General features: G+C 40.2%; 1 protein-coding gene across 3 annotated transcripts; it reads left to right on the top strand.

The window, feature by feature from the left end:
• Positions 1-503: 503 nt before the first annotated feature.
• Positions 504-14,293, top strand: LOC112229032 (T-box transcription factor TBX20-like). Of its 3 annotated transcripts, XM_024394917.2 has the most exons (9): positions 504-887; positions 2,304-2,538; positions 3,319-3,483; positions 3,788-3,896; positions 8,442-8,600; positions 9,053-9,129; positions 10,724-10,750; positions 10,920-11,029; positions 11,244-14,293. In XM_024394917.2, the coding sequence occupies exons 1-9, from the start codon at positions 761-763 to the stop codon at positions 11,582-11,584; spliced, it is 1,350 nt and encodes a 449-aa protein (XP_024250685.2). In that variant the 5' UTR covers positions 504-760; the 3' UTR covers positions 11,585-14,293. The 3 variants fall into 3 exon arrangements, with proteins under 3 accessions (XP_024250685.2, XP_042167200.1, XP_042167198.1); XM_042311266.1 differs by lacking the exon at positions 10,724-10,750; XM_042311264.1 differs by lacking the exon at positions 10,724-10,750 and having other exon boundaries at positions 10,917-11,029.
• Positions 14,294-23,506: the final 9,213 nt, after the last annotated feature.

Below are 23,506 nucleotides of genomic sequence, written 5' to 3'. Positions count from 1 at the left end.
CTTCCATGCTTTTAAATGTATTAAATGAATGACCATCATGGGAATTTGATGGGGCGAACAAATTGAAAACGATTGCTGATGCACCTCAGAAATAAAACATAATACATTGTTTTAAGGTAAAAGCTAAAATATGACGAAAGTTATAATTTAGTCCTACATATTGACAATTAATGCAAATGTGGCATTTTTTTCTCAATTAGAGATGGGTGTACATATCATCTTATCACGCAATGGGCTACATTAACTGATCGAATCAAGCAACAACAACAACGTGCGTCCAGCCTATCTCCTGGTGTGTGAAGTGTCGGGTCGCGGTTAGGTTCCCTCTAGATTTGGGCTAATGGTCGGAATCGGAAGAAAATGTGTTTTTAATAGGCTGTTGAGCTTCGATTCAGTTTGCAGGATAGTATGTGACGTCGACAGTGAGGAGGCGATTGGCTGCGCACGATAGCGATGGAGAGGGGAGTGGGGTTGGCTAAAATTAAGAGCAGTGCAAAGATTCAACAGTCCGGATAAGACTTTGCCACTGGAGTGGAGACGCACAACGATTAGTCGGTTTTTAACAATGTGTCCAACGAGTCTAAAACGGAGAGTGTTTTAAGTTTGTTCTGTAATAGAGGAAGCGCATACCTTGTACAAAAAACAGTCGAAGTAGCTTCCATTTTTTCAGCGTTTTTGTGTGCAGCCTGCCAATAAAACCACAGAGTTCACTCCGCGAGCGGTTTGTGCTTTTGGACGTTTTACTTGTACTACTCTCACCATGGAGTACACCTCTTCCCCGAAGCCACAGCTCTCCTCCAGGGCAAACGCATTCTCGATAGCCGCTATCATGTCAAGTGGAAAAACGAAGGACAAGGAAACGGATGAAAACACCATCAAGCCACTTGGTAAGCCGATCGCGCACAGTGCCTTACATAGAATTCACATTTTCAATATAGCCTACAATCGAGCGTGATAGGTTTTTTCTTGGCTATATTGTTTGTTAGATTGTTTAAATCAATCTTGACGATTATGCTATGGATTGTCTATAGGCCTAGCCCTATTTCTGAAGGCATAATGTTCTATGGGCATATGGGAAAATAACTGAGAACCTTAATTTAAGATATCTCACATGACTATATTTTTATAACCTTGGTCCAAATATTGGTCCAAAAATCAGGCAGTGCATAATCCCGTTCATAGACTGTCAGCAAAAGTTTCAATTTCAGATTGTATTAGTTGTATGTACGCGATACGCATGGGTATACATCGTACAACGAAATGCTTACTTGCAGGTTCCATCTCGACAATGTAACAACAATAAGAAATAATAAAAGATATGAACATGAAGCAATATTGAACGAGCATAAAACAAGATTGATGGATTTTACACATGTAGGGCTACAAAAATATGTATTCAGTAGGCCCATGGTTAACTGAATAGGCACTGAATGAAGCGTTTATTGTATCCAGTGTCAACAAAAAGTGTATGGACTAATGAAACAGAATCAACATTATATCAGAATGTTCTCTATCCAGAAATGTCATGCTGCGTTGGCTGTAGTGATGTTTGCTGATAATTGCTAACATGTTGCTGAATATTTGATTTAATCAAGTTTACTTTTCAATTTATCCAAGAAAAAGGTCAAATGTAACATTTTCGCCAGATAAATATTAGCATTCGGTGAATACATGGAGACATGGGTTAGTAGACTAGACCTGTATGCAATTACTGACAAAGAAATATAACCCGGACATTGTTGTTAGCCACATTGCTGTTAGCCAGAACTATATCATTGTGAGCAAAAATAAATATGTTGTTTTTGTGATTCAGTTGCACTTTTGAAATTTGTAGTAGGCTAATTTAATGTCGTTCAATAGAAATAAAATAGAAAAATCATTCATCTTAATTTTAATGTATATTCTTGCGTTTGTCAAATACCCCTCACGTGTATTGATAATTATTTTAACTTATTTGAATACAAAACATTGTTTTGGAATGTATATATATATGGGATATATATATATATATATATATATATAGGCTACTAAGCTCGTTGTTAATTGATACAATAATTCGTTCTACTACTTTCTAAAGCTAAATAATAATAACAAATTTATGACATTTTTTAAACAACTATGGCTATGAGTTAGTACATTGCTATAAACGTATAATAGGCTTTATATATATATATATTATATATATATATATATATATATATATATATATATATATATATATATATATATATATATATATATTAGCTGGGGTAAAAATAAACAAATGAAACCAGCATTTGAACATGGTGTTTTTTCATCCATAGAACAATTCGTGGAGAAGTCCTCCTGTAACCAAGGTTTGGGAGAGCTGTCTTCTCTAGATGGGCACGGAGATTTCAGCGGGAGCGCGCCTCCAGTGTGCACAGAGCCGCTGATCCCCACCACCCCCAGTGTTCCCAGCGAGGAGATGGCCAAAATTTCCTGCAGTTTAGAGACCAAGGAACTCTGGGACAAATTCCATGATCTCGGCACTGAGATGATCATCACAAAATCCGGAAGGTAAACTTCAATTTCTCACTGCAAAAACAAAAAGTGTTCCATATTAAAGCGTGTGTACTATATTATCGAACCACGTAGGCCTGCTTTACTTTTTAAATGTGAACGACAATTATACCATAATGTAGCCTAACACGCAAACTAAAGCTACATTTTATAATCCTGTTATAAGCCTATCTGATTATCCATGTCATATTAAGCATTGGGTAATTGGATGTTCTGTTTTGTTTTGCAGGCTCAAGGAATACAATTTTTTAAATAAATATGTAGCCTTTAATAAGACTAATTTCGGCAGTTATTATTATTGTTTTTTTTACATATGTAAACTATGCGATAATTGCACCACAAATCATTGTAGCTCACCTGCCATGCGTGGAAATGTTTATAGCCTACGGGTAATTATGTCATCGAGTTACAACTCCAAATGTGTATAAATATTAACATCATTTAAGCAAAAATACTTTCCTCGAAAAACGTAATGCTGTTCAAAACATATTGTAGGCAAATATTCTCCCTCCCATGAATATCTATTCAAAAATATATAGGGAATATGCCTCACGCTAAAAACATGTTTAATCAAATAGCCTACAGATAAAGGAAACACATAAACCTCATACAAAACGGGAGCCATTGATAATATTTATGGACAAAGGAATTCAGTGAAATATGACTCTCATCATCTTATATTTTACTTGGTTTGAGTAAATATTTACCTCTCAGCGAAAATGGTTGGCGTGGGTTTGTGTCGTCGTTGTGTTTACCGTCTCTCTTCCCCTCCAACAGAAGAATGTTCCCCACCATCCGTGTGTCTTTCTCGGGGGTGGACCCGGACGCCAAATACATCGTGCTGATGGACATTGTTCCGGTCGACAACAAACGCTACCGCTACGCCTACCACAGGTCGTCCTGGCTCGTGGCGGGCAAGGCGGACCCTCCTCTGCCTGCACGGTGGGTAACTTTTTTTTGTCTCGAGGCTTTTATGCACGAGTCGTTAATGTCAAAATCATTCACAAAATGGTATGTGGTAGTAGCCAATGACGCCAATTATTGTTATATGGATAGCAAATACACTATATGGCGTAGATAAATACATTTTGGAAGTATTTTTTAACTTGACCGACAAAAGGTCTGCATTGGAACAAATCCGTCCTTTTGATTTTGAATAGTATGATAATATGTTTTTCTGTGTGTTTGCATGGGCCTTTTCAATTATAAAATGTATTTTAATATACATATTGTATTAATATTGCAGGTTATACGTGCACCCTGACTCTCCTTTCACTGGGGAACAGCTGCTCAAACAAATGGTGTCTTTCGAGAAAGTAAAGCTCACCAACAACGAACTGGACCAACATGGACACGTATGTTATTGATTTGTCATTGGTATTGAAACATTGATGCATATTCATGTTATTTCTGACATGAACTGAAACATGAAATCATTAGAAGGCTGTATAGCCTAACCCGAGAAAAATCCCATGCAGGCTATCCTCATCATATAACTGATCAAGGACTGGATAGTTTCCCCGTGGAATATTGGATTCATAATTATTATCTCAAAGTGTAAACAATATTGACAAATTAAAATGATAATTTGGGGGATATTTCTAAAATATGTACTGGAATTGTGTTTAGATGGGATGATAACGGTTTAAATAAATATACATACTTGCAGGTGATTTATGAAATAATTGCTCTGTAAACTTTCCATAAAATCTCGTGGAATTTTCCCATGGGAAATCACTTTTTCCAAATCTCTTTCACATGTTATTGGGAAATGAAATGTTGTCAACTGTAAATCAGAGACGTGTTGGATTCAAAATCCACATGTTGCTTTGTTTCACCTGTTAAGATCCAGTTGCATTTTATAATTTAAATTAATATTTTCTTGATATTCAAATAATCTTTTTTTCTGAAAGGGAAATTAATACGGCCTACATTTTAACGAGAAGCAGAAACACGTGCTAAACTAAAGCACTATAAGCCTATAGTGCAGAAACGAAAACAATAATGGAATATGTGTCCCATGCAACACCATTAATTTACATTCTAAACATTATTAGACTAACATCATACACTGATTAGCCTACACCATACCACCATACCAAACCAACAGATTGTGCGGAAAAATGTCTCCTTGAATTTACAAACAGGTTACATTTTGAGGGCATGTCCGTGGAATTCGATAGATAAAAATAGTAGGCCTATAGGCGATAGCAATGCAATGTGATGACAACACCAGATAGATATTTGCTAAACAATGTGAATGATGTCATGGGATTTTGATTTTCATGACGCAAGTAAAGACCCATAAAGCTGATTGCTTCCTATACAAGTTCAAGTTGAGATGTGTCAATTGTGAGAATTTTAGCTGAATGTTGATGAAGGCAGGCAGGAACTCCTAGTTCTTAGGACACCATACCACACCACATCTCCTTTGCCCAGTACAGTCTCACATACAGTATACAGTATGAATCTAGATCTGAACCGTAGTGGTCTGAACCAGAGTATAGCAGACTAACTCCCCATAGCCACACAGTAACACAATTTAACATTCTTGCTGAGCCACTGTATAGGCTATGGAGTCAGATAAAGGAGAAATGCTCTTCATCAAATCAAATTGTACTTGTCACATGCTTTGTAAACAGCAGGTGTAGACTAACAGTGAAAAGCTTACTTATGGGTCCTTTTCCAACAATGCAAAGTTAAAAATAAAGATAACAAATATAAAATTAAAATATAAATACCGTAAATACATGAATGAGGAATACTGTAAATACATGAATGAGGAATACTGTAAATACATGAATGAGGAATACTGTAAATACATGAATGAGGAATACTGCAAATACATGAATGAGGAATACTGTAAATACATGAATGAGGAATACTGTAAATACATGAATGAGGAATACTGTAAATACATGAATGAGGAATACTGCAAATACATGAATGAGTAATACTGTAAATACATGAATGAGGAATACTGCAAATACATGAATGAGGAATACTGCAAATACATGAATGAGGAATACTGTAAATACATGAATAACAATAATGAGGAAAAATAACATGGCTATATACAGGGAGTACCAGTACCTATGTGATGTGCAGGGGTACGAGGTAATTGAGGTAGATATGTAGATATACAGTGCATTGGGAAAGTATTCAGAACCCTTTACCTTTTCCACATTTTGTAACGGTACAGCTTTATTCTAAAATATATTAAATCATTTTTCCCCCTCCTCAATCTACACACAGTACCCCATCAAGACAAAGCAAAAATATTTTTTTAGTAATTTTAGGAAATGTAAAAAACGTTTCTTTTTTAAAATATCCCATTAACATAAGTATTCAGACCATTTACTCAGTACTTTATCGAAGCACCTTTGGCAGCGATTACAGCATCTGGTCTTCCTGAGTATGACGCAACAAGCTTGGCACACCTCTATTTAGGGAGTTTCTCCCATTCTTCTCTGCAGATCCTCTCAAGCTCTGTCATGTTGGATGGGGATTGTCGCTGCACAGCTATTTTCAGGTCACTCCAGAGATGTTCGATCGGGTTCAAGTCCGGGCTCTGGCTGGGTCACTCAAGGACATTCAGAGACTTGTCCTGAAGCCACTCCTGCATTGTCTTGGTTGTGTGCTTAGGGTCGTTGTTCTGTTGGAAGGTGAACCTTCGCCCCCAGTCTGAGGTCCAAAGCGATCTTGGGAAGGTTTTCATCAAGGATACTGTATCTCTGTACTTTGCTCCCTTCATCTTTACCTCGATCCTGACTTGTCTCCCAGTCCCTGCCGCTGAAAAACGTCCCCACAGCATGATGCGGTCACCTTCACTGTAGGGATGATGCCAGACGTGACGCTCCTCCAGACGTGACGCTTGGCATTCAGGCCAAAGAGTTCAATCTTGGTTTCATAAGAACAGACAATCTTTTTTCTCATGGTCTGAGAGTTCTTTAGGTGCTTTTGGCAAATTCCAAGCGGAAGGTCATGTGTCTTTTACTGTCTGGCAACTCTACAATAAAGGCCAGATTGGTTGAGTGCTGCTCTAGGAAGAGTCTTGGTGTTTCCAAGCTTCTTCCATTTAAGAATGATGGAGGCCACTGTGTTCTTGGGGACCTTCAATGCAGCAAAAAAATGTGGTACTCTTCCCCAGATCTGTGCCATGACACAATTCTGTCTCGGAGCTCTACGGACAATTCCTTCGACCTCATGGCTTGATTTTTGCCCTGACATGCACTGTCAACTGTGGGACCTTTATATAGACAGGTGTGTGTGCCTTTCCAAATCATGTCCTCTCAATTGAATTCACCACATGTGGACTCCAATCAAGCTGTCGAAACATCTCAAGGATGAAACAGGATACACCTGAGCTCAATTTCGAGTCTAATAGCAAAGGGTCTGAAAACTTATTTAAATAAGGTATTTCTGTTTTTTATTTGTTATTAATTTTCAAAAATGTCTAAAAACCTGTTTTTCGCTTTGTCATTATGGGGTATTGTGATGTCATTATGGGGTATTGTGATGTCATTATGGGGTATTGTGATGTCATTATGGGGTATTGTGATGTCATTATGGGGTATTGTGTGTAGATTGATAAGGGTACAAATGTACTTTAATCCATTTTAGAATCAGGCTGTAATGTAACAAAATGTGGCAAAAGTGAAGGGCTCTGAATACTTTCCGAATGCACTGTAGGTGAGGGTAAAGTGACTAGCCAGCAGCATAGATAATAAACTGAGCTGCAGCAGAAGTGTATGTGGTGTTTATGTTTGTGTGCGTGTGGTGTCAGTATGCATGTGTACAGTACACATTATGTGTGTGTGGGCATATGTAGTGTGTGTACGTGTATGTGTGTGTTGGGATGTCAGTGTAAGTATGTGTAAGTGTGTGGGTAGAGTTCCAGGCAGGTACTTCCTGATAGTGTTTTTGTTTGTAAGCAGGAGAATATAGTAATGGTCTGATTTGCCAAAGGGAGGGCCTTGTAAGCAGGAAGCAGGAGGATAGAGTTATGGTCTGATTTGCCTTGTAAGCAGGAAGCAGGAGGATAGAGTTATGGTCTGATTTGCCAAAGGGAGGGCCTTGTAAGCAGGAAGCAGGAGGATAGAGTTATGGTCTGATTTGCCAAAGGCAGGGCCCTGTAAGCATTTCTGTGTGTGGAATAAAGGTGATCTAAAGTTGTCACCTCTAGTTCCACAAGTGACATGCTGGTAAAAATGTCAAACGGATTTCAGATTCCCTGCTGTAAAATCACCGGCCACGAGAAACTCTGCCTCTGAATGTGTATTTCTTATTCGAGTATAACTCTATGCAGCTTGTTGAGTGCTGTCTTACTGCCAGCATCGGGATTTGTGGTGGTAAATAGACAGCTATGAAAAATATAGATAGAAGTATGGTCTGCAACTTATCATGAGGTATTCTAACCCAGGAGAGCAAAAACTTGAGACTTCTTTAACATTAGAGAATTTGCACCAGATGTTGTTAACAAAGAGACACACCCCTCCTCCCTTCGTCTTACATGAGTCTGCCATCCAGTCTTGACGATGCATCAAAAAACCAGCATGGTGTATATCCATGTCCTTGTTCAGCCACGACTCTGAGAAACGTAGCATATTACAGTTTTTAATGTCCCGTTGATAGGATAGTCTTGAACATAGCTCATCCAGTTTGTTCTTCAGTGACTCTGCACGTTCACTAACTTCTAACGACTCCATAGTGACTAACGACTCCATAGTGTTAACATGTTTATCTTTTCACACTCCTCTCTACTGCCACCCCAGTCATCCTCTCTCACTCTATCACCTCGCCTCTTCCATCACTATGCTCTCTCTTTCTACTTCCTGTCATTTCTCTCATTCTCTCTCCTCTATCTAACCCAGTGTTTTGCCCTCTCTGTGTCTCTATAGATCATACTAAACTCCATGCATAAGTACCAGCCCCGGGTCCACATCATCAAGAAGAAGGACCACACCGCCTCCCTTCTCAACCTCAAGTCAGAGGAGTTCCGCACCTTCGTTTTCACAGAGACTGTCTTTACCGCGGTCACAGCCTACCAGAACCAGCTGGTGAGCAGTAAATCACTACTTAACTGTTCTGTACCAGGGTCTTATTTATTAATGCACACAATGTAAAACCAAAACAAGCGTTTCGTATTTGACTACAGTTACTCCCTTCTCCTTTCTTCCGTATGGTGCCTAGTGAACGTGACCCAGGGGTCACCAGGGAGGACGTGTTCTGTTGCTGGATAGTGTTTACGGGTAGAGACAATATGTTGAATATAGGGGGTTGTGTGGCTGGTTTACAGACAACATGCATAGGGAGTGTGTTCAGCTCTGTCTAAAGCCAGTTTTGCCACCCAGGTTATCCCTTACTCCCTTTGTGTGTTTAGTCTGGCTATCCCATGGAAAAAGATAGAGAGAGCGAGACAGACAGACAGAAAGGGAGAGGGATAAGAGTCTGAGACAGAGAGAAAGGAGAAAATAGCATCTAATCTGTTTGTGGGCCTCTTTCTTTCCAGATAACCAAGCTGAAGATCGACAGCAACCCGTTTGCGAAAGGCTTCCGAGACTCCTCCCGACTGACGGACATGGAGAGGTACAGGGAATTTGATGTCCTTGCCTGTTTGTTTATTTCTGTCCGGCGCGGATAAGATATACAGGGGAATGGAACTGGGAGAGAGGGGTGAGAGTAGTCATGTTAGGAGCTAGCTATGGAGCTATGTACTCATTAGCAAGTGCACATGCCGTGTTGTTTATTTATTTCTGCTCATTAGGAGTGTGTGTGTGTGGAGGGGGGATATGCATGTGTGTGTGTGTGTGTGTGTGTGTTTGCTCGTGTGTGTGTGTGTGTGTGTGTGGGGAGGGGGTACAGTTTTGCATACATGTGTGTGTATGTTACAGAGAAATTGAGAGAAAAAGGAGGAGAGGGGACACTGAATTCGTTTTGCAACTAGATGAAGGACTGTGTTACTGGATAGTGTTGGTTTTTATTTCAATGCCAGTAATTGTCTGAAATGTTTGTTTCTATAAATATCTTGTGGTTATCTGAGTGACTTCCCAGTGTGCAATGCCAACCCACCCTATTATAAACTTTGGGCTAACACACACACACACACACACACACACACACACACACACACACACACACACACACACACACACACACACACACACACACACACACACACACACACACACACACACACACACACACACACACACACACACACACAGTCCTTCCAAAGGATTTCATGACCTACAGCCAAACAAACACACCTTTTTTTTGAATGACCAATTCCAGCACTATTGCCAAAATCAGCTGATAAATCAGACCATCTCAGGCCATTTCCCAACAAAACAAGCAAGGGTAAAGACTGCCAAGAGACAGCCGGACAACCAACTCCCCCTTTCTGGCTGTCTCTTTTTGAGGGCTGTGAATTAGATCTGATCAATTGATCTTCAGGGAGCTGCAGAAATCACATTAGTCTGGAGTCAGCCACTGCACTAAAACACAGTGTAATTTGATTGGCTGCTGTGACTGATTGAAACCAGCCCCCTGCGTCGTGGCCTACTGTGGCCTCTGTGCCGGACAGGCCAGAGCTGATAAAAACACACACATTTGTACTGCGCTGCTGACAGATATTGCACTTTCCTAACCTAATTGGGGAGCTAATGTGGACGCATGGCTCTTGTGATGCAGACCACTCCTGTCCAAACGACCCTTCCTCCTCCACCACCACCATATCTGTCCCTCTCTGTGTCACTGAGACACTGTCTGACAAGACTCGCAGGAACTAATGCACTTTTTTGTTAGAGTACACACACTAGGACTAAGACACACACACTGCTTTAATTATGTACTTTGATACTTAGAAAAGAAGGATCTTTGCTTTTATGCTCCAAAGAGGTATCAAAACGATTGAAAAATGTTGTTGTGTATTCTGGGCTTTTCTATCTTTATCTACATTATGTGTGATTTTGTTGCACTGGCATTTTATAGACCGTACATTTGCCTTTATAACTGAAATGTTATGGGCTCGTAATTTTTACATACCAAATGTATACAGATATATTGACTGTGTGCAGTTGTATTGTGTGTGCTGATATATTGTGTATCTATTGTCTACATACTGTACATTCAGCATTGTCTGTCACCAGTGTAACTATAAAAGATATAATTTGGGTTATAGGTTACTGCAAAGACATGATATATCTTGGTGAGTTGTTTTGGGGTATTGGTGTGAATGTAGATACAGTATATATTGGACTGAATGTACATTTTATATTAGAAAAGGATATTTCCATATTTTGATGTGAATGTACCAATATGTTTAAGAGTGAACATAGAGATATATTTTGGGCCTTTCTCTTTGGTTTTTGCTGCAGGGAAAGTGTTGAGAGTCTGATCCACAAGCACTCGTATGCACGGTCACCAATACGCACCTACGCAGGTGAGGAGGAGACACTGGGGGATGACGGCCATGCCACACACAGGGGTAAGAGAGTTTGTCACACACTGATGATGTCATCACACACGTTTCACAAGAAGTCGTTCAGTGTTACTACTACTACGTTATTTTACTAAATAATTCAAACAACCGCCATTCACATAAATGGACCAATAGAATGCTGCTGAGTCAATGTAGTGCAACATCAATGACAGTATTATAGTAAGAGGTCTCTAACAGTGTTTCTCCATCTCTTTCTAAGGTTCTGCGTTCACCGCCTCTGACAACCTCTCCCTGAGCTCCTGGGTCACCGCCACCTCTGGTTTCTCAGGCTTCCAGCACCCCCAGTCCCTCTCTGCCATGGGCTCCAGCAGCACCTCCATGGCCAACCCCTTGCCCCTCCCCATGCAGGGCTCCCTGCCCCCCTACAGCCGGCTGGGCATGCCCCTGACGCACTCAGCCCTGGCGGGCACCATGCAGGGCAGCGGGCCCTCCTTCCCCTCCTTCCACATGCCCCGCTACCACCACTACTTCCAGCAGGGCCCCTACGCTGCCATCCAGGGACTGCGCCACTCCTCCACCGTCATGACCCCCTTTGTATGACTCCCTCTGGGGTGACTGCCTGGCCGAGTAGCCCCTCATCAGCTACAACTACGTTTATAGACACACCTGCACACACAAGTAGATAAACTCACCGATCTGTCCCCTTCAGCATCATCACCCATCGTCACCACCATGTCCTTGTAAATAATAAGCCCTCTGGCCGAGGCGACTGACTGGACGACCTGGAGAGGCTGCCTGGCTGCTGTCCTGCATGCTGACAGCTGAACCGGAGAGGAAACAGACTCCTACGGGACCTGGTGGAACAGACACAGAGACCCACAGACTGATATGAACACTAGATATGAACACTATTGACCTGCATATGAACATTTACGACCCAGATATGAAAACTGATGATCCAGGTATAAAAAAATAAAAAATCAACAACAGAGATGCTGAGGAATGATGACCATGCAATGCACAGTGATGTGTTGTGGGAAATAGATAATGGTCTGCTTGTGAGGACTGTCGTTTGCCCCTGCCCTCCAACTGTTAGTCACAATGTTCATTTTGCACCCACTCTCCAGAAAAGCATGGACAGGAGAACCAGTGAACTGTCTGGCTTACGGACATTAGAACCAGAGGGTGTGGTAATTGTTCATTCTCTCACAGCTTCTGGGGAAAATGAAGAATACGGGACTCCAAAAGTTATGGGCGTGTACAAATTCTAATCCTGGGCACCGCTTGTGGCCACAGAGGAGAACTGTCTTCACTCCAGCTGCTGGGGCATGGAGGAATGGCAGCCATTTTTGACTGAGTCAAAGGATTCCCACAGCTTGCTGACCAAAACTCACAGGGACGGTAGAGGCAACATCTCTCCTCTCCTGCTTGAACTCAAACTCTGTTAACCTTCCTCTGCATGCAGAATCCTATAGCCTCCTCCAGTCAGGTTGGCTGTTGCCATGGTAGTCAGATTTGTGCACATAGATGCCCTAGAGACAGAGAGAAGCCAATTGTTTCTTTCCCATCTATAAAGCCAGCCATGTGTACAGTGAAGAAGTTATAGTGGAAGATGATCATGTTTGATAGCAGTACATAAATATATCCACACTATACAAACACACAGGACAGAAACTATAAGACGAATGTCACATGACAGTGTCATATCATAGGACGCATGCTGCTGCAACAGATAACACAGAAAACAGAAGACCCTGACCGGGTCTCAAACTACTTTGTCAGTTTCCTTTGTCATCCAAAAAGCTTATATTCACCTCATACCATTTTATGTACTGCATCCAATTAGATTTGTGAGGTCAATGAAAAGAGATGATAGTTCATGTCTCACGTGTGAATGGGCCCTAGAAGACCTCTGGAGGACCTCTCTATCAAAGTCACAGAGCGTTAAAATCACACTACGTCGTCACGTATCCCCAACACCAGCAGATTGGCTTCTCTAACCATTCAATGGCAAATCAGTAATGTATCAATGAAGTACCAAGAGGGAGAGAAAACCTGCAGACTCTGCAGCCCTGAAAGGCTAAGATGGACTTTCTCTTGCTGTATTGGCCGGAAGCCTGATTCACTACCTAACCAATACCTAACCTCTGGCGCCACACTATAGCCTGATTACTGTAGCCTGATCTATGTCTGCCTCAGGCTGTGTCGACACTACAGCACTCTGGGAGAAAGTCCACACCTGTAAATAATGACTCAGTGGTGCCTCCATCTATTTTGGTCGTCACGTCATTGGCGATTCATCAAGCTAGCCCCTTCTAACCAAAATGACACAGAAGCTAAGATAGTGACACAAAACGCAGTGTATGCATCGGTGCCTTTGTAGTGCCACTCCTCTAAAAATAAAGAATAATTGCAGATGGATTCATCCATTCAATGATGTCTCATACAGTTTGTTACCACAGTAAAACCAATGTTATTGTAAAATGCTGTTCCTATTTTGGCAAGAAAAAGACACCCAAGGCAGCTTTGTAAACCTCTAATTCACAGCTAAGACATCCTGACAATTATTTTTAGTATGAAGATCTCTCTTTCGGGGGAAAATGGGACAAAATTGGATTGAAGTGAAGGTCTAATACAGTCTTTCATTGTTGGTTTTGGAGTCTCTCGATTTCATTATGCTGAAGAAACCAATCACATGGAGCCAAAAAACATGCATAAATTAGGCTACAATTTGTCCATATTATTGTGGGCACTAACTCTGCATGTAGCTTCATTACTGTTCCCACTTACTCACCATTTGCAAACCATGCGTCCACAAGCAGTCAGCAGGTTTGGAGTTGGAATGAGTTTTGCAGGATTTTTTGTGTTGAAAACGTGTTGATGGACAACTCTCAGTAGCCTACACAATGCATGGACTTGGAGGCTTTATCGAGGTGCTATCAAACATGATGATTGCCAGTGATGGCATTAGCTCTAAGGCTTTCAGTTGAAGGAGGCAAGTGTTTTCATTGTTAAACCATTTTAGCATAAGAACTCTAACAAAGGTCTTCAACTGGTGTTCTCTTCAATCTATAGCCTACGTCTGGAATTCACTCCCCATCTTTCAACATGTCCTGGTGTATGCAGCTGACAATCTCGCCAAGTCTTGGTAGAAGGGGGGATTGTAACTTTCAAACGTTCCATTTTGAACAATGTGTACGCACACTCAAAGTATGCCATGGGAAATAGATCTGCAAGGATTTTGTCATGTTTTTGTTGTGTTTTTATTATTACTTTAAGTGTAATCTAAATATACAGGATGACATCTAACAAGTCTTTGTTTCGTTGATTTTTTAAGTGCAATATATTTATTTCTGCTCTGAAAATGATCATGTGTAAAGTACTATCTGACGCTTAAAAATATGCACTACCGTTCCTAAGTTTGGGGTCACTTAGAAATGTCCTTGTTTTTGAAAGAAAAGCACATTTTTAGTCTATTAAAATAACATCAAATTGATCAGAAATACAGTGTAGACAATGTTAATGTTGTAAATGACTATTTTAGCTGGAAATGGCAGATTTTTTTATGGAATATCTATATAGATGTACAGAGGCCCATTATCAGCAACCATCACTCCTGTGATCCAATGGCACGTTGTGTTAGCTAATCCAAGTTTATCATTTTAAAAGGCTAATTGATCATTAGAAAACTATTTTGCAATTATGTTAGCACAGCTGAAAACTGTTGTCCTGATTAAAGAAGCAATAAAACTGGCCTTCTTTAGACTAGTTGAGTGTCTGGAGCATCAGCATTTGTGGGTTCAATTACAGGCTCAAAATGGCCAGCAACAAAGAACTTTCTTCTGAAACTCATCAGTCTATTCTTGCTCTGAGAATTCCATGTGAGAAATTGCCAAGAAACTGAAGATCTCGCTGTGTATTACTCCATTCATAGAACAGTGCAAAATTGCTCTAACCGGAATAGAAAGAGGAGTGGGAGGCCCTGGTGCACAACTGAGCAAAAGGACAAGTTGATTAGAGTGTCTAGTTTGAGAAACAGATGCCTCACAAGTCCTCAACTGGCAGCTTCATTCAATAGTACCCACAAAACACCAGTCTCAACGTCAACAGTGAAGAGGCCACTCCAGGATGCTGGCCTTCTAGGCATTAACATTGTCTACACTGTATTTCTGATCAATTTGGTGTTATTTTAATGGGCAAAAAAATGTGCTTTTCTTTCAAAAACAACATTTCAAAATGACCACAAACCTTTGAACGGTAGTGTATGATATTTGTAAACCATAAGAAATATATATATCACCCCCAAAATGTCTCTCAGTGTTGGTTATTTTTATGCTGTGAATCGCTCATTATGTATAAACTGAAGTGTCAGTGTTTCCATCACCTTCCATCATGACCATAACTAGAGTTGTACACAACTGTAACAGCTAATAAGATCAATCTTTATGTAAAGTGCATTTAAAGACATGCTACAGAACATTGGGGACTAGTAAATATTTTTAAACCTTTTAAACCATGCATAATCTAAGAGCAGAATTACCATCAATTTGACTGTTTTCTGGTAGCTGTGCACCGCCATTTTCCCCCGATCTGGGCCATCCCTTAAGCAATTCGAGTTTCAGCCAATGAGCCACAAACCGTCGCCATTTGAGTGACAGCTAGAAAGATGCACACACAGCAGAGCGAGAGAGAGAACAATGACGTGGCGCACATATCTGCGCATACAGTATGGGGACCACTTGGCTCGTGAGCACTTCTTTCAGAACTACTGTCCAAAAAATATACTAAAGCACCCGGAGAATCTCTTTAAATATGTCAAAACACTAGACTAGGTATTCCCAAACTGGCAATGCCGTCGGGGGTACGCCAAATAAAAATGTGATTCACATTTTTTTTTTTTATTAAACGAATTAGATTATATTTTAGAAAAAAAAATTCTTCACATTTTCAAACAATACATTTATGTTTTGGGTGATGTTTTTTTCTCGCCTGAGTAGCCTCGTTTCACTGCCAAAACTAAAATTAAATAATCTAGTGTTCAGCAAAATAACAACACAATGTCAAATACAGGTAGCCTAGTCAAACAATTAACATCCAATCACATTAACTGTTACTCTCTCGCGAGAATTCCACTAACGGTCCGTATGGAGCCAAACGTAGCTGCTGCTCATGTTGGTATCTGTACTGATGGTGCAAAAGCCATAACAGGGAGACATAATGGAGTGGTAACGTGTGTGCAAGCAGTTGCTCCTGACGCCACTTGGGTACACGGCAGCATCCACCGAGAGGCTCTTGCTGCCAAGGGAATGCCTGACAGCTTGAAAGACTTTTGGACACAACAGTGAAAATGGTTAACTTTGTTAAAGCAAGGCCCCTGAACTCTTGTGTATTTTCTGCACTATGCAATGATATGGGCAGAGACCATGTAACGCTTTTACAACATACAGCGGTGCGCTGGTTATCAAGGGGCAAGGTATTGACATATTTTTTAAAATTGAGATACGAGCTGAAAGTTTTCTTTACTGACCATAATTTTCATTTGTCTGACTGCTTGCACGATGACAAGTTTCTCATATGACTGAACTATCTGGGTTATATATTTTCTCGCCTGAATGATCTGAATCTAGGATTACAGAGATTCTCCGCAACTATATTCAATGTGCGGGACAAAATTGAGGCTATGATTAAGATGTTGGAGATTTACTCTGTCTGCATTAGCAAGGACAACACATAGGTCTTTCCATCATTGTTTGATTTTTGTGTGCCAATGAACTCAAGCTTACGGGACGATGTCAAATGTGATATAGCGAAGCACCTGAGTGAGCTGGGGGGCACAATTACGCAGGTACTTTCCCGAAACGGACGACACAAACAACTGGATCCGTTATCCCTTTCAGTCTATGTACTGATATCTGAACAAGAGAACCTTGTCGAAATTGCAAGAAGCGGTTCTGTGAAACTTGAATTTAATCAGAAAACACTGCCAGATTTCTGGATTGGGCTGCGTTCAGAGTATCCTGCCTTGGCAAATCGCACTGTTAAGACACTGACGCCCTTTGCAACCACGTACCTATGTGAAAGTAGATTCCCGGCCCTCACTAGCATGAAAACTAAATACAGGCACAGACTGTGTGTGGGAAATGATTTAAGACTGAGACTCTCTCCAATACAACCCAACATTGCAGAGTTATGTGCATCCTTTCAAGCAACCCTTCTCATTAACCTGCGGTGAGTTATTCACCATTTTCGATGAACAAATAAGGTTTTATATGTAAGATGGTTAAATAAAGAGCAAAATTATTGATCATTATTATATTATGATGTGTGCCCTGGTCCTATAAGAGCTCTTTGTCACTTCCACAAGCCGGGTTGTGACAAAAACTCACACTCATTCTTATTATTAATAAATGTATGATATAGTGTGTGTGTGGCAGGCTTACAAAGATGTAAAAAACAAAATTTGAAGGTGTGTGGACCCTGGTGCTAGAAGGGGTACGCAGGTGGAGGTTGAATGTTTGAAGGGGTACTGACCCTGGTGCTAGACGGGGTACGCAGGTGGAGGTTGAATGTTTGAAGGGGTACTGACCCTGGTGCTAGACGGGGTACGCAGGTGGAGGTTGAATGTTTGAAGGGGTACTGACCTTGGTGCTAGACGGGGTACGCAGGTGGAGTGACCCTGGTGCTAGACAGGGTACGCAGGTGGAGGTTGAATGTTTGAAGGGGTACTGACCCTGGTGCTAGAGGGGGTACGCAGGTGGAGGTTGAATGTTTGAAGGGGTACGGGAAGGGTATACTAGACAGTAACACATACCCTTGACTTACTTGACTCATTCCTTTAAGCTCCTAGTGAAGCAAAAGGCCTCAACAGTACATCTCCAGAGAACTTCGCCATTCTCTGTGTCTTCTTTGCACTATAAACAATAACAGGAGAAGTTTCATCTAGCACTATAAACAATAACAGACAATGTTTCACCTAGCACTGTAAACAATAACAGACAATGTTTCACCTAGCACTATAAACAATAACAGACAATGTTTCACCTAGCACTATAAACAATAACAGAAGAGGTTTCATCTAGCACTATAAACAATAACAGAAGAGGTTTCACCTAGCACTATAAACAATAACAGAAGAGGTTTCACCTAGCACTATAAACAATAACAGGAGAAGTTTCATCTAGCACTATAAACAATAACAGACAATGTTTCACCTAGCACTATAAACAATAACAGACAATGTTTCACCTAGCACTATAAACAATAACAGACAATGTTTCACCTAGCACTATAAACAATAACAGACAAACTTACACCTAGCACTATAAACAATAACAGACAAACTTACACCTACACTATAAACAATAACAGACAAAGTTACACCTACACTATAAACAATAACAGACAAAGTTACACCTACACTATAAACAATAACAGACAAAGTTACACCTACACTATAAACAATAACAGACAAAGTTACACCTACACTATAAACAATAACAGACAAAGTTACACCTACACTATAAACAATAACAGACAAAGTTACACCTACACTATAAACAATAACAGACAAAGTTACACCTAGCACTATAAACAATAACAGACAAAGTTACACCTACACTATAAACAATAACAGACAAAGTTACACCTACACTATAAACAATAACAGACAAAGTTACACCTACACTATAAACAATAACAGACAAAGTTACACCTACACTATAAACAATAACAGACAAAGTTACACCTACACTATAAACAATAACAGACAAAGTTACACCTACACTATAAACAATAACAGACAAAGTTACACCTACACTATAAACAATAACAGACAAAGTTACACCTACACTATAAACAATAACAGACAAAGTTACACCTACACTATAAACAATAACAGACAAACTTACACCTACACTATAAACAATAACAGACAAAGTTACACCTACACTATAAACAATAACAGACAAAGTTACACCTACACAATAAACAATAACAGACAAAGTTACACCTACACTATAAACAATAACAGACAAAGTTACACCTACACTATAAACAATAACAGACAAAGTTACACCTACACTATAAACAATAACAGACAAAGTTACACCTACACTATAAACAATAACAGACAAAGTTACACCTACACTATAAACAATAACAGACAAAGTTACACCTAGCACTATAAACAATAACAGACAAAGTTACACCTACACTATAAACAATAACAGACAAAGTTACACCTACACTATAAACAATAACAGACAAAGTTACACCTACACTATAAACGATAACAGACAAAGTTACACCTACACTATAAACAATAACAGACAAAGTTACACCTACACTATAAACAATAACAGACAAAGTTACACCTACACTATAAACGATAACAGACAAAGTTACACCTAATAAACAATAACAGACAAAGTTACACCTACACTATAAACAATAACAGACAAAGTTACACCTACACTATAAACAATAACAGACAAAGTTACACCTACACTATAAACAATAACAGACAAAGTTACACCTACACTATAAACAATAACAGACAAAGTTACACCTACACTATAAACGATAACAGACAAAGTTACACCTACACTATAAACAATAACAGACAAAGTTACACCTACACTATAAACAATAACAGACAAAGTTACACCTACACTGTAAACGATAACAGACAAAGTTACACCTACACTATAAACAATAACAGACAAAGTTACACCTACACTATAAACAATAACAGACAAAGTTACACCTACACTATAAACAATAACAGACAAAGTTACACCTACACTATAAACAATAACAGACAAAGTTACACCTACACTATAAACAATAACAGACAAAGTTACACCTACACTATAAACAATAACAGACAAAGTTACACCTACACTATAAACAATAACAGACAAAGTTACACCTACACTATAAACAATAACAGAAGAGAGTCAAACAACATCATTTCAAAACAATAATTGCCAACAAGTTACGGTTCATTCACAAATGATTTAAGTAACTTCTATTTGGAAAGTCAACATTATTTACTTCAGTGTCCTCTGACCAGAATGTAACACGCGACTATGCACGGGTTTGTTCAAGTGTTACATCTGAAGAATGTTCAGTGTTTCTTTGGGTTGCCCTCTTGGGAATGAAGAAATTGTAGATTGTCGTCTTTAGGGTGAAAGGTCAAATCACCCCATAACATAATCATAACTCAATCCTTCACTTCTAAATATACATGTATCCATCCTCCCTTGTTTACACAAAGCCCATCTCTACTGGCTGAGACTATTGGGGTAAGAGGAGGGAAACCCTAGAGCACCCCCTAGTGGCTGATAGAAAGACATGTTTTACTGACTCAAAACACACCTTTCCCGACCCTGCATTGAATGTACAGAGAGATGGTGATTCATATGCACTCTATTCAGCTAGGCTACTGATGAGACGGACAGGTATCCTTATCTCCAACAACACACTACACTTGGACCACACTGGCTAGTGTCCAAGTGTAAATGGAAACACATCAAACATTTTTTCATGTTGGTCCAGGTGTCTCTCTCATCTAAAATGTGGGCACCAGTCCCCGAGCTGACGAGGTAAAAATCTGTCCTTCTACCCCTGAACAAGGCAGTTAACCCACTGTTCCACAGTAGGCCGTCATTGTAAATAAGTATTTGTTCTTAACTGACTTGTCTAGTTAAATAAAGGTTACATTTTTTAAAATGAAGTAGTCACCTGGAATGCATTTCAATTAATTAACATGTACGCCTTGTTAAAAGTTCATTTGTGGAATTTCTTTCCTTCTTGATGCGGTTGTGCCATTAAGTTGTGTTGTGACATGGTAGGGGTGGTATACAGAATGTTATTTGGAAAAAGACCAAGTCCATATTATGGCAAGAACAGCTCAAATAACCAAAGAGAAATGACAGTCCATCATTACTTTAAGACATGAAGGTCAGTCATTGCGGAAAATTTCAAGAATTTTGAAAGTTTCAGGCAAGTGTAGTGACAAAAAAGAATCAAAAACCATGATGAAACTAGATCTCATGAGGACCGCCACAGGAAAGGAAGACCCAGAGTTAACTCTGTTGCAGAGGATAAGTTCATTAGAGTTACCAGCCTCAGAAATGGCAGCCCAAATAAATGCTTCACAGAGTTCAAGTAAGAGACACATCTCAACATCAACTGTTCAGAGGAGACTGAGTGAATCAGGGCTTCATGGTCGAATTGCTGCAAAGAAACCACTACTAAAGGACACCAATAAGAAGAAGAGACTTGCTTGGGCAAATAAACACAAGCAATGGACATTAGACCGGTGGAAATCTGTCCTTTGGTCTGATGAGTCCAAATGTGAGATTTTTGGTACCAACCGCCTTGTCTTTGTGAGACGCAGAGTAGGTGAACGGATGATCTCTGCATGTGTGGTTCCCACAGTGAAGCATGGAGGAGGAGGTGTGATGATGTGGGGGTGCTTTGCTGGTGCACATGGTTTTTCAGTTCTGCCCATAAACCTTCTATAGGATTGAGGTCAGGGCTTTGTGATGGCCACTCCAATACCTTGACTTTATTGTCCTTAAGCCATTTTGCCACAACTTTGGAAGTATGCTTGAGGTCATTGTCCATTTGGAAGACCCATTTGCGACCAAGCTTTAACTTCCTGACGGATGTCTTGAGATGTTGCTTCAATATAGCCACATAATTTTCCTGCCTCATGATTCCATCTATTTTGTGAAGTGCACCAGTTCCTCCTGCAGCAAAGCACCCCCACAAAATGATGCTGCCACCCCCGTGCTTCACAGTTGGGATGGTGTTATTCGGCTTGCAAGCCTCCCTATTTTTTCTCCAAACATAACAATGGTCATTATGGCCAAACAGTTACATTTTTGTTTCATCAGACGAGGACATTTCTCCAAAAAGTACTATCTTTGTCCCCATGTGCAGTTGCAAACCGTAGTCTGGCTTTTTATGGCTGTTTTGGAGCAGTGGCTTCTTCCTTGTTGAGTGGCCTTTCAGGTTATGTCGATATAGGACTCGTTTTACTGTGGATATAGATACCTTTGTACCTGTTTCCTCCAGCATCTTCACGAGGTCCTTTGCTGTTGTTCTGGGATTGATTTGCACTTTTCACACCAAAGTACGTTAATCTCTAGAAGACAGAACGCGTCTCTTTCCTGAGCGGTATGACGGCTGCGTGGTCCCATGGTGTTTATACTTGCGTGCATACTATTGCTTGTACAGATGAATGTGGTACCTTCAGGTGTTTGGAAATTTCTCCCAAGGATGAACCAGACTTGTAGAGGTCTACACTGTTTTTCTGAGGTCTTGGCTGATTACTTTTGATTTTACCATGATGTCAAGCAAAGAGGCACTGAGTTTGAAGGTAGGCCTTGAAATACATCCACAGGTACATCTCCAATTGACTGAAATGATGTCAAATGATGTCAATTAGCCTATACAAAGCTTCTAAAGCCATGACATAATTTTCCAAGCTGTTTAAAGGCACAGTCAACTTAGGGTATGTAAACCTCTGGAATTGTGAAACAATCTGTCTGTAAACAATTGTTGGAAAAATGACTTGTGTCATGCACAAGGTAGATGTCCTAACCGACTTGCCAAAACTATAGTTTGTTAACAAGACATTTGTGGATTGGTTGAAAGACAAGTTTTTTATGACTACAACCTCAGTAAGTGTATGTAAACGTCCGACTTCAACTGAATGTGGGAACTCCTTCAAGACTGTTGGAAAAGCATTCCAGTTTACGCTGGTCGAGAGAATGCCAAGAGTGTGCAAGGCTGTCATCCAGGCAAAGTGTGGCTACTTTGAAGAATCTCAAACAAAAAATATATTTCAATTTTGTTAAACACTTCTTGGGTTAATACATGATTCCATATATGTTACTGTATTTCATAGTTTTGATGTCTGCACTATGATTCTACAATGTAGAACATTTTTTTAAATAAAGAAAAACTCTGGAATGAGTCGGTGTGTCCAAACTTTTGACTGGTACGGTATATCTCTATCTCCCAACGCATAAACACACTAAACATGCACTATGACAACCCGAATGTCTCCTTCTGAACACACAACACATGCCCTGCCTCTCTCTCGCTCCAGCGCCATAACCATCAGCGCAGTAGCAGACAAACCGAGGGATCGATCGTAGGACGTTAGTCACCGTTTCACCAGGAGGAAGGGGCCCACTTCTACCCCTGATAAGAATCAGTTACATCCTTTGAAATAAATAAATAAACAAATAAATAACATCCAGCAGGACGCTGATTGGATTAAAGGGATAGGGGAAGGGCAGGCGAACCACCGTGAGGTATGGACAAACAAATTGGAAGAAGCACTTGGGCCGGAGAGTCCATTTTAGAGCATCACGGTATAATTTACACACGGAGGGGCGCGAGACGAATCTAATGTCATTTCCATCAATTTAGCATTTTCCTTTTTTTCCTCTGTTCTTTTAGTGGTCGGCCGTTTAAAGCGTCTGGGATGGAGGACAGGCCTGC

Source organism: Oncorhynchus tshawytscha, linkage group LG03 (genome assembly GCF_018296145.1).
Source record: "Oncorhynchus tshawytscha isolate Ot180627B linkage group LG03, Otsh_v2.0, whole genome shotgun sequence".
In the NCBI taxonomy this organism is placed as follows: domain Eukaryota; kingdom Metazoa; phylum Chordata; class Actinopteri; order Salmoniformes; family Salmonidae; genus Oncorhynchus; species Oncorhynchus tshawytscha.
The sequence above is the reverse complement of the archived record's forward strand: the minus strand, read 5'-3'. Positions and strand labels throughout refer to the sequence as shown.